Source organism: Megascapheus bottae, chromosome 4, assembly GCF_031878675.1.
Source record: "Megascapheus bottae isolate mThoBot1 chromosome 4, mThoBot2.hap1, whole genome shotgun sequence".
NCBI lineage: Eukaryota > Metazoa > Chordata > Mammalia > Rodentia > Geomyidae > Megascapheus > Megascapheus bottae.
In genome coordinates, this window is record NC_143512.1 from 22,754,818 (window position 1) to 22,767,321 (window position 12,504).

Consider the following 12,504-nt stretch of genomic DNA (forward strand, 5'->3'; position numbering starts at 1 on the left):
ATAGCAAAGAGATGGAACCAACCCAGATGCCCCTCAGTTGATGAGTGGATCAACAAGATGTGATATTTATACGCAATGGAATTCTATGCTGCTGTCAGAAAGAAAGACATTGCCCCATTTTTAAGGAAATGGAAAGACTTAGAAAAAAATCATATTAAGTGAAGTAAGTCAGACTCAAAGCAACATAGACTCGATGGTTTCCCTCATTTGTCATAATCAGTAGAAACCTTGGCTCTCCTAGCAGAGATTTATAATAGAATATAGATTCACAAGGCCATATAGAATGAGGTTAAATGAAAGGACCTCCAGAATACAGAAACAAAGGCCATTTAATGAGTGACTGTTTTCCTTAATGTACTATGTTATCTCTCCTCTCTTTTGTCCCTTGGTTATCTCATATTATTACAATATTTCTCCTGGTTATCTGATATATTGAATATATGTATATTTGGTTATTTGACGTCAGATAGGGAAAGGAGGAAAACAAGATGAGAGGTGGGGGTGGGGGGAAGGAAATGGGGATCAAGACATGAGATAGGGTATCAGTGTTTGTGAAGTAATGCACCATCTAAAAAAAGATGGTAGAAGATGGCTGACAGGCTGAAGTGCTGTCTGCTCACGGTATCTATGCCACATGCCATGTTGATTTTCTAATAAAGTTTCCTGTCATCTTTAGTATGTTTACATTTTGCCTGCATTCCTCTCTTGCCAGAAGCAAAGGCTGAGATCAACTTAGCTGCCTTAAATTTCTTATAACAGTAGGACACAAAATGGCAATTCTCTAGTCCTAAAATATTTTACCATCTCACACCCATGAATCAATCATTCTCCATCCCATGCCCTTACCTCCTAGCCGCTATGTATCTGTTCTGGTGTCCGATGAATTCAATGATTGTGGGTATTTCACTGAAATGAAATCATATTGTGTGTAGTCTTTTCTGCCTGGCTTCTTTCACTTAGTATACTGTTTTTGCAACTCATCCACACTGTAGCTTGTAAAATACTTCCTCTGACATTTATGCTATTAATTTCATTTATTAATTCTAGTATATTTTTAGTTTATTATCTGACATTTTTCTACATGACAGTAATTATTTGGAAATGAAAATGTTCTCTCTTTCCCAATAGGTAACTATATCTTTTTATTTAGTTAGAACTTTCACAATAAACTGTTTACCTCATTTGTGTACCCTCAGTGCGTATAAAAATGTACCTGAGTTGACTTACATTTTGAGGTATAGATTTTGCATAATTATTGTGGTAATAATTCTTGCTTTATTTGGATTTTGGTATAAATGTTCATAGTATTTTGCCACTGAGTGTATTACCTTTAGGATTGATATAAGTGAAAGTAAGACAGAGGAACTGTTAGGTAGGTATAAGTGGTAGACATCATGGCACTTCTTGTTCCCATAGTGCCTTGGGTTCATGCTCAAACACTACTTTCTCCCATAGTGCTCTGCTTGTCTGCTCAGCCCATGAAAAGGATCAGGGTGGCACATGTACAGACATCAAACAATTAGTACAAAGCCTAGGGGAGGAGATATGGGAGAAACATCATACCATAAAAACCATCCTAAGAGGACCGTGTTTGACTCATCTTTGGAGCCCCGTTTTTCAGAAAGTCTTACTGCTCTCCTTTCATTTTCAAATTATCTTGCAATATCTGCTTTAAAGTCCTTCCTACCTTTCAGTTCTTTAATGAATGGAAAACTGAACCTCATCTCTATTCTTATGAGAAAAAATATGCTTTCTCCTAATTTTTAAGACTTTAAGAAATTAAGAATGAGAGCAAAGTTTTATCAAATTCCTCTTCAGAAAATACAGAATGTCACCTTGTTATCTGATATATTGTATATATGTGTTTTTGGTTATTTGAAGTCGGATAGGGAAGGGAGGAAAACAAGATGAGGGGCGGGGGTGGTGGGAGGGAAATGGGGACCAAGACATGAGAAGGGTATCAATGTACGTGAAGTAATGCACCCTCTATCTGGTGAATATAATGTAACCCTTCTATTAATTACAATAAAACATATGAAAAAAAGAGAAAAAAAAAAGAGTTGGGTCCAAACCAGCACTCATGTTTCTGAGGGTGTAGTGAAGACAAGCATGGCGTATCTTTCTAGAAGGCATGCAGAGGGGAAATGCAACAACAGAAGACAAGAGAGCCAGCCCCGTGTCTGCTAACTCTGCAGTCAGGCATGGGGAGAGAGCACTCAACTGTTTATGCTGGAGTTGGGATAATCTGCTTTACACTGAAATGAAAGAATTGTAAGGGTAGCTGTCTGGCTGCTGATTTCTACTCTATCTTGTTGAAAAAAAAAATGCATCAGAAGTATGTTTTTCCTGGGCTCACAATTTCACAGCATTTACTAGTACCTAGGCCTTGGGAGAGTCTCAGGGGAACCAGAGCTCTCTGGCAGTCCTTTCTGCACCCTTCCTGACACATCCTCTGCCTGTTCTACCACATCTTCAACTGTAGCAGGATAGGGACTCTGTGCATGTGTGTGTGTGTGAGTGTGTGTGTGTGTGTGCGTGCGCGCTCTCATACGAGTGTGTCTGCATACCTCCCACACAGTAATAGCTACCCACATTGAACTGAAATATACAGAAAGCACACCTCTACAGGGATAGCAGCCAGGATGAAATACTGGAGAGCAAAAACAAATCAAGACTGGACTTCCCCTAATACATGCCCTAAGGGCTCTGTGATGCTTTATTTTAAATTGACAAAAAGCTAAATGAACCTAAGAAGGAAGCGGAGTTCCTTTAGAAAAATCACCTGGAAGCTTGATACATCTGACTAGGTGTGGTCTTGCTTCTCAGTGCTTCTGGAAGTACATTTACTTTGTTCCGGCATACCCTATGTATGGTTTTACTTTACTTGTACTGATTTCAAAAGACAGGGTGTTATATGAGCTAGACTTTTGATTTCACTAATTTTGCCTCAGCGGGGTATACTGTTGGGAATAGAAGAGGTAGAGTGGCAGCTAGATGGCAAAGGAGACCACAAGGAATACAGAACAGACAGTAGACATGGAGCCTAGTAATATGAGAAAACAAAACTCTGGTCATTATTTAGTGCGAAATCCCAAGATCATTAAGGAATGTGGGAAAGGCATAAGAAAGATTTCAAACAGTTAAACATTTTTAAACAGTATAGATAAATTATATAAAATGAGAGGTTTTACTGTAATATTGCTAGACATACTTATACTATATTTTTATTATAGTCACATTCTTACATTGCCCTTTTATCTACCCTTCAAAACAGATACTTAAACTATGCCCAGATTGTTGGCGGAGATGGGGGTCTCATTCATTTTTGCCCAGGCTGGCTTTAAGTTACTCCCAACTGGCAGGAATTACAGACGTACAACACCCCTATGCCTGGTCTTTCTTACTAACCTTTTAAAAACGGGTTTCATTATGTCATTCTCCTCTGGGCACACAATAGATGCCATCGCATTCTCTCCCATTGTCTTCCCCTCCTACCCTTCAATGGTCTCCCTAGGACTCCCCTTAGTACTCATCTGCTAATTCTGAACTAGTATTAATTTTGAACCAATTAATTACTGATCTTCTCTGTGTCAGGCATAGCCATAGACATTTCACATACATACTGCCTAATCTAACCTCGTAAAACAGAATATATTCTAGCAAGACTTTTTTTGCTTTTTATTATTTTTATTTTTAATATTATAATTATAAAAGACAAAGAATCAAATTGGGAACTGCTAGATCTAATGTAAATTAGAACTATATACTAATAGCTAAAAGTATTACTTAGGTAAAAGTATACAACAAAAGAAGCTCATCTCCAAAAAATAAAATAAAAAGCATAGCTTTTTTTTAAAAGTAGAAATGGATGAAATCAGAATCAAGATACAACACCAGATCAACACAGTTGGATTTTTTTTTCTAGCAAGATTTTTGAAATGTTTTAAGGTTATAGCACTTAGAAAGCTGAACCCGCAGCTTTCTGAAAAATGTTCCTGTTGGAATGATCAACCCCTAAGGACCCTAACTAAACTTTCATGATCTCATTTTACTAATATAACGCCAGAAATTTAAACCATATTTCTTAGGACTCACATCAAGGAGAGTTGAAAATAAGATCTCTAGGTTTGATTCATTTAATTTAGAATGTAAGTGTTAAATACCCACGTGAGGGAAAAGGAATCTTTTGGTTATGCTCCCAGGAGTGTGCTAAAATGAATAAATTGTACTTCTGAGAGTTACGATGAGGACATGGAGGAAAGACTTGAATGTGTATGTGTGTAAAAACATGTGTGTGAGTGTGTCAGTATGTGTATGCATAAGCATGGTAAGAGTGTGTTTCAGTAAACGTGTGTGTCATTGATTACATTAGTCTACTTTCTTACAGGCACTAATAGCTTAATGTTGCCAGTTCACAGACAACTGGGTTACATACTTGGAGGAGACCCTGACCACCAATCTAAGAAAAAGATTTCCAAATTCAGTTAGGGAGTGCATGTGGTGTTCACTTCAATGCTGAGCTAGTATGGAAGACTAGTAAGCAAAGGCCAGAACTGAGAACAGTTTTTATTTTAACACTTTCCTAAGCTACAACATTCTGAAAAAAATATTTGGTAATATCATACAGAGAATCACAAAAATATAATCTTTGGATTAGGTTTGGTTGAAAAATCTTAAAACAATAAAAAAGGTTTTTTTTTGTTTTTGTTTTTGTTTTTTTGCTTCTGGAGGAGCGAGATGAAAATCTCAGTCCTCTTTGCTCTCATTTCCTCTAGGGCAAGGACCTGGTCTTTGCTCTTTGTATAGCTGAGCTATAAATAATAAAAACTGCTGTGCAGAACAGGAAACACCACATAACTGGGAAACTTCTATTGGCAATGTGACAGACACGAACACAGTTTGTGTCCAAGCATAATAAGACACCATAACACCCTTGAAAAGTGACAAATATGTATTTTTACATTGTAGGCAGCTTTGACTAGAGGTTGCGTTTATTTTTTTTCTGTAAGAGCTATAACGACCACAGCTAACATTTATTGAATATGCACCAGGTAAGCATTTATATGTAAGCATTGAGATTCCACTGTTTAAAGGAAGAGGGTATAGAGGCCTAGAAACCTGGTGTAAGTAACAAAGCCAGCATGTTCTATCTGGATTGTGGAGTAGGGTCACCAAACCCTGTACCATGCTATTTACCTATGTGGGACTTTCATTTCTAAACTACCCTCATCTTTCTGAAAACTATTTATGTGTCAAAAATGAAAAGCCTATCTTTCAAAAAAGATCATTCTGGCATTGCCAAATCCCCATCCTGGTACTTTCTGGTCACCGACAGGCATAATCCCTTCTTTCCATGGCTACTAGTTTGTCTGTGCACTCAGTCAAGCACTCTCTGGGGTAATAAGAACATGGTACTTCTTGAAGGAAAAATGTTCCACGTGCCTTCAGAATAGGTCTCACTAGGGTTTTCAGGGACTCACCCTCCCTTTCACACCTCTGCTCATTTTTTTTTTTTTTGCCACTTCACCTTTTGTACCTCACACCCCAAGAATGGCAAATCATCAGGAAATTCTTGTGTATAGGAGGCTTTTTCTCTCCCTTGCCTCTCCACATGCTTTTTAAGTTCTTCTGGAATATATCTTCCATCTTGACTTGCATGCACTGGCGCTGAACACCTTTCAGAGGCTTGCTTTGGTTTCAATTGCTAAGAAACCCAGCTCCGCCCTCTCTCCACTAGACAGACCTTTGTGCTCCAGTTTCCCTGCAGCTGCTCCACCATGATGCGTTTCTACTCTTGCCTACAACACACCTCTTTGTGTGTATTGCTCCTGCTAAAATCCAGTACACCCTGGCTGGCAGGACATTGAATACACTCTGCACTAGCACAGGACCCAGCACTGTGACTGACAGAGATTTTAATAAAGTAAACTTTTTAAATGATGTTTTTACAGCTTTATACCCTGTGCAATTTCCAAAACAAACCAACAGAAGAAGACAAACATTCCATGTAATTGCACAGAATTTACAGCCAATCTGTTCTCACTAAAGGAGAGCATGGGGCAAGGCCTATTTGGTTGGATTCAGGTTGTGCTCTTTCTGGCTCATTCGTGTACCACAAGTTTAAGAAGATATTTTTCTCTACTTGAGAAAAAAGCCCAAGTCTTCTCAAATCCTTGAAGTCTTTTCTGTGTGGAAAACATACTCATGCCATTAATTCAGTGTTTCCTTCTATGTAACTTTGTAACAGTGGTATTTCTCATTTATAGTATTATATATATTAAACATCATATTTAATTTTTAAATTATGAAGTCTAAATCTTCCCTTGTGCTGTATCAAAAGCAGAGATATAGTTGTATGCATGTGTATCACACATACATATACACACATATGCATATGTGTGTATAGATATGTGATATGACATAAAACTTACATACAATATATTCCTACTGTACATAGTGTTTTAAGGACACATTCCATATGAAGTCATGACACGGGCCTTGGTTAAACATTAAATCACTCCTATGGCTAAGTAAGCAGGTACAAAGCAACATTAACTCTGTCCTGTCTTCAAAGTATGAGGAAACATGGTACTGGCAGATACCAGCAGAATTAGTTAACATAGTGTTTCTAGTGGAATTTGAAATTGTAGCTGTAAAGACAACATTATAACATTTTTAAAAATTCCACAATTCTACCTTTCTTGCCCATCAATCATTTCTCTTTTATTCTGTTCTCTCATAAATATGTTCCTTGGAAATATACAATTGTACACATATTTTTATATGCACTAAGTGACATTCAGTTGTTTATTATCTTGTGTTGCCATACACATTAATTTTTCAGTTTTCATATTAATAGTTTTAATGATATACAAGTAATTGTGGGATAATGTTATTTTATTGTTTCAGTGAGATATGATACTTTAAAAGTGTTTTCTTACTATTCTAAGCCATGTGTAGCTTCAGAAATTAGACAGTATCTACTAGTACTGAATGAATCACATAGCTAAATGTTTTTATCTTGTTAAAATATGTCCAATGTGTAACAGCACTAGTCATCTTTAGACTGTACATATAGTCTCTCTTTTTTCAAAAGAAGGTAAAATGACTCAAGATTCTCATCTGTAATTTATAATAAAAATAAATGAATAAACAAAAAATGATATACTTTCACATTAAAATCAGTTGTTTATTACCCTTACATCCCTTGGCTTCTGATGGTAAGATGTTCTTAAGAGAAGAAAACTAGTTTTTGTTCCTCACAAACATTATTTCATTATTTCCAAGAAAACCTTATCTCAGTCCATGGTAGTTAACAATTTAAGATCAGGTTCTGTTCCAAAGATAGGAAACTGAGTATAACTCAAATTATACTTTTAATATAAAAAGCAAATTTTATTTAGAAGTTAGGTTCCTGGCTGGTTCATAGGCATTCATTTAACTGATAGTATATTTGACTATCATAGTAGTTATAATTTTTCAGTTACATAAAAATACTTTTCAACATGTATTTTACAAAAGACTGCATTTTCTGTCCCAAGAAGTATTTATGGATCCTTCTAACACATGGGGCTTCTGCAGAAGAAACCCCAGAGTGCATTTCATTTGTAAAGAAAGACATCATGGCTGGTTAGGAATCTAATGTGTTTGGGGAAAGCAATGTATCAGGTTACTTACTAGAGAGACAATGTTAAATTAAAACATTTAGGAGGGAGAATATAAGTCAGAAAGACACAGTAAAAGAGCCAGCAAGCCAAGGAAAAAAATCTGTTTAATATTTACACTCCTTTGAACACGAGTGTGAATGCAAAATGCAGGGAGAATTTGGCTAAATGTAGCTGAAGGAATAAACAAGCCCAAGTTTGTTGCCTTAGGAACAGGGCCCATTGCTCATGCTAATCATTGTAGACTAAAACAAAATCATCTACTGAGATTGAAGAATTGAGACAAAGGACAAAGGGTGAACCAATGCAACTGTGATACTTACAAGACACATTGTTGGAAATGAACTCCACAACTTGGGGGAGGAGGGGAGTAAGGGGGGAGGAGATAAGGAAGGGGAGTGGAGATAAGCAGGAAGAAACAAGGAAGAGGGTAACACTGTTCCATAAGAACTGTACTCATGACCTTTCTTATGTAACTGTAATCCCTCTGAACATCACCTTTACAATAAAATAAAATTATTAAAAAAAAAACAAGGTGTCTAATGAACTGCATAGTAATCACAGGTAGAGGAACAGGTGCCTAGTGGCATTTGACGCTGTTTAATAGGTGAGCGAGGTTTCTATATTAGTGCAGGAAATAATGGATGGAAGTGGCAGGTGCAGACTTAACACATAAGCATGACACGAGTGTGAGTGTTGGGGACCTTGCTGGCACTGCAGAGCCATATCTCTTTCAAAGGCTTACTCATAGTGAAGAAAATCCACTACCACTTTTCCCTATGCTTTCTACCAGGGCTGCTTAAAATGAGTGGCACTTCTGATAAGAGAAGCAAGCAGATAACATAGTAACACTGAAAGGCAAAGGAACTCCATGAAAGTCAGCATTGGAGAAATCACTGTGGAGACATGTTTGCATTAGATAACTGCTTTCAAAGCGAGAAGTGCCAGACTGGGAGTTTAGCCTAGTGGTAGAGTGCTTGTCTAGCATGCGCAAACACCCGGGTTCGATTCCTTGGTACCACATTCATAGAAAAAAGCCAGAAATGGTGCTGAGGCTCAAATGGTAGTGCTCTAGCCTTGAGAAAGTCCAAGGACAGGGCTCAGGCCCTGAGCTCAAGCCCAGGACTGGCAAAAAATGAAAAAGAAAAAAAGAAGTGCCTTAGCCAGGTATGGTGGCTCATGCCTGCAATCCTAGCTAATCAGGAGGCTGAGAATCAAGGTTCAAAGCCAACCCCGGGCACAAAAAGACCTGAGACTCTTATCTCCAATTAACCTCTAGAAAATGGGAAGTGGGGCTTGGCTTAAGTGTAGGGCGATAATCTTGAGCTGAAGAGCTCAGGGACAATGCCCAGGCCCAAGGGTAGGGTGGGAGCCCTCAGCTGAATAGCTCAGGGACAGCGCCCAAGCAGAGTTCAAGCCCCATGACCCACAAAAAGGAATAAAGGAAGCAGCAAAGTCAGTTGTGACTAGTAAACACAGGATGTTGTCAGTTCTTCATTTTGTGTGGATAATAGTTTGTACACCTGACTTAAACAATATAGCACTGAACATTCTGCTCAATTCTGTAGTATTAAAACCTTACCTCTAAAAGCACTGATATCCCCATAGTGTACTTGAAGTACGAAGTATTTACTGCCGGTTTCTCCTCCAACTCTGAATCCAACACCTACATTTTAGAAAACAATGAAATTAAATATTTGTATTTGTAGAAAATAAAGTATAAAGTTGAGGTTGCTAATCTATGGAAGTCTCAGGAAATAAAATAGCTTAAAATATATGAAATTGGAATAAACTAGGCAAGGATCTAAATTTGTAATAATACAACATTATATGTTGCTGTCTCCAAGTTCTGCCGGAATCCTACTCACAGATCCCACTTCAGAACCAAAATAACCACTTAAAATTGAACGAGACATTTCACTTATTGTGAAATGAATTCATTCACTACTGATCCCTTCACATACATATAAAACATACCCTTAGGAACATTTAGGGGAATTACTTTTCTTCTTATGTAAAATCAGGTTATAATAAAATTTGACTTAAAGAAATCAATACCTAATTAGATAACAAAGTCCAGTAAGTCTGAATTTTTGAAATGTGAAGAGTTGCTAAAAGTCTTACTGCTAATAGTCATAAAGATTGCTGAATAAAAATTTTAATTGACAGAAAATATTTAAAAGGTGAGAGAAAATTTTCTATCTGAGCTAAAAATGTAAAGAAAGCAGGGACAGATTATTCTATTGGTTTTTAAAGTTGATTGGTAATAGCTGTATGGTAAAGAAAAAATGTGGTGAAAATTAAAAGGTAAAAAAAAATTGTAGAGCCATTTGGAGCAATGCAAAACAGATATCAATTAGTGATACTGGGCAAATTTAGAAGGTAACATGGGGGTGTGTATATCCCATGGCTGTCTCCAAACCAGGGAAGATCTTTTTGTGTAACAGCACCATGCATTCCTTCCAATATTAAGAGATGCCCATGTGAGACATTAAGAGAGACTGGTAATTCTCTTACACATTGGAAGCTATGAACAGCTGAAAGGTGAAGTCAGGAAAGCAGCTGAGGTTTGGCAGCCCATTAAACAGCTAGGTTTCAGGCCTGTTAAAACAATCTGTTTGCTGAAACAGCAATTTATTTAATTCCTAGCTCTCTTGGCTCCTGACCCATTCCTGCTGTCAGGAGCCAATGTGCCTTAGGCCAAAGGTGGCTTGAGGTATACTTGGTTATTTTCTAATTCAATCTAAATGATTGTAAGGGCAAACTACTTACAAAAGAGGAGAGAAAAAGCAACCCCCCTAAATGAAAGCTTTCAACAACAAAATGGGTGACATATGCACTTTTAGTGTAGAACTGCCACAACTAAGAAAGACCATAAAAAATGCACTTTGGGAAACAGATAATTAACATAAAACATGAAAAAAAAAAACTTCTCATGTACCTTTAGGGAGCCTGGTAGGGGGAGCATTTCTTGCCCAAGCATAGAGAATATTGGCTTTATCTGTACAGGTTCCTTCATCACAAAACCTGAAGGGAAACAAGAAGCTATGAGCATTTTACACGAATCACTCCACACTGGGAAAGATATTTGAAAACAAAGTGTACCAACAGATTATTTTTGGAGTCTACAAATCCTGCGAAGACTAATGATTTATAGTTTGCTATGTTTCTATGTGCACTCTGCATAGGTGAAAAAGCAAGCATTTAGGCAGAGACACTAGAAAATCGGTGCTAATGTAGCAAGATTTTGAAACTGAACTAACAGAAGGAAGACTGGTATTGCTGTCAATGAAACTTTGGCCACATCAGCAAACACCTAATCCTTGATAGGTACAGTACAATAACTCAATTAAGGAGTTCTTGATTTTGCTTATTGAATGCAAATCTTAAAATTAAGATTATTAAAATTAAAATGTGTGCATTTTAAATGTGAGCTATTAAATGTGTGCATACCACACCAGATGCTGATGGCTCATGCCTATAAATCTAGCTATTCAGGAGACAGATTTGAGGATCATGGTTCAAAGCCAGCTCAGGCAAGAAAGTCTTATCTCCAATTAACCACCAAAAAAAGCCAGAAGTGGAGCTGCGGTTCAAGTGGTAGAGTGTTAACCATGAGCAAACAAGCTCAGGAGTCAGCACCCAAGCCCTGGGTTCAAGCCTAAGGATGCACAAACACCCCCAACCCCTACCCCCTCACACATTAAAAACAAGTGTAAATACGAATGTGATTTTTTATAAGTTGTGTGTACGAAAGTCATTTAATCTTACCGAGCCTTAGTTTACTCCTATAAAGCAGCGATAATTATACTTCCCTAACACAGTTATTCTGTGAATCAACTGATATATAAGTGAAAACACTTTGCAAAGCTCAAAGTGGTATGTGGGGTAACACATTGTTTAACAACATTCACTTGAAAGAGTCACTTGAGGACAGAGTTGGCTGGTGGGAAGAGCATACAGATGGGAGAAGGTGTCTAGAGCTCCATTGCAGGAAAACCACCTCCTAGTACTTGTGTGTTCAAGTCTTTGATGGCTTAGTAACAGGTGCCCAGTACAGTTATCAGGACAGCTGGTAGGTCCATTTACACACAGGGTGAGTCATCTGACACCATATCACCTGTTTATTTCTCTTAAACTCACTTTAGCCTGTAGTTTGTTCTATTCTAAAGCTCTAGTTGCTCAACATAATGTTAGGCTATATGTCTACATTCTTTTTGAATACTTGGGTTTTGGGAAATAGCAGCTATGCAAAGTCAGAGGTAGAAGATTAGGCAGATGTGAAAGGCTTGAAGACAGTTTAGGTCAAGTAGCTTGCTCACACAGGGAAAAGCACAGGCTGCCTACAGCCTGGAAAGGGAAGTGAAGACGCACCATAATGACTTCCTACAGAAGTCAGAACCTGAGGCCACACATATTGGAAAAGCTTCACTCATCAATAGGGCAACCATTGGTAAGATACAACTTCACACCCAGAGGCAGGGGCTTTCACCAATTTCTGGCATAGAGCAAGAGAGGCCAGATTAATTCAGCCATGAATTAAGAGGTAAGGGCCCAGAACTAAAAATCCCCAATGTTCTGCTTTAGCACAGGCTTTTGCCTCTATAAATCAGGCTGCAGAAAGAGATTATGTAATGTGTAATGTAGACCGTATCGAGCAGTGGTTCACTTGGTGTACTTGCTGTTCACTGTCAAGGACAATAAACTATGATGAAAGATCATTATCATGTGAGAACTGTGCATTGGAACAAAAGTCTGTGACATCCTCATGCCAAATGCATTAAGAGGCTCAGAGTGTTGGACAGTGACCAAAATCAAAATTTTCCTTCTTGGCTGTAGA

At 37.8% G+C, this 12,504-nt stretch overlaps 1 protein-coding gene across 6 annotated transcripts in view; it reads right to left on the minus strand.

Moving 5' to 3' along the window:
- The window catches only part of Pam (peptidylglycine alpha-amidating monooxygenase), a 150,043-nt gene that overhangs the window by 81,389 nt on the left and 56,150 nt on the right, over positions 1-12,504 (minus strand). For all 6 annotated transcript variants that reach the window (XM_090331579.1, XM_090331578.1, XM_090331577.1 and 3 more), the window contains exons 5-6: positions 10,606-10,691; positions 9,247-9,330 (exon numbers count right to left, since the gene is read on the minus strand). In XM_090331579.1, coding sequence (XP_090187705.1) covers positions 9,247-9,330; positions 10,606-10,691 — 170 coding nt within the window. The remainder of the gene's footprint in view (positions 1-9,246; positions 9,331-10,605; positions 10,692-12,504) is intronic.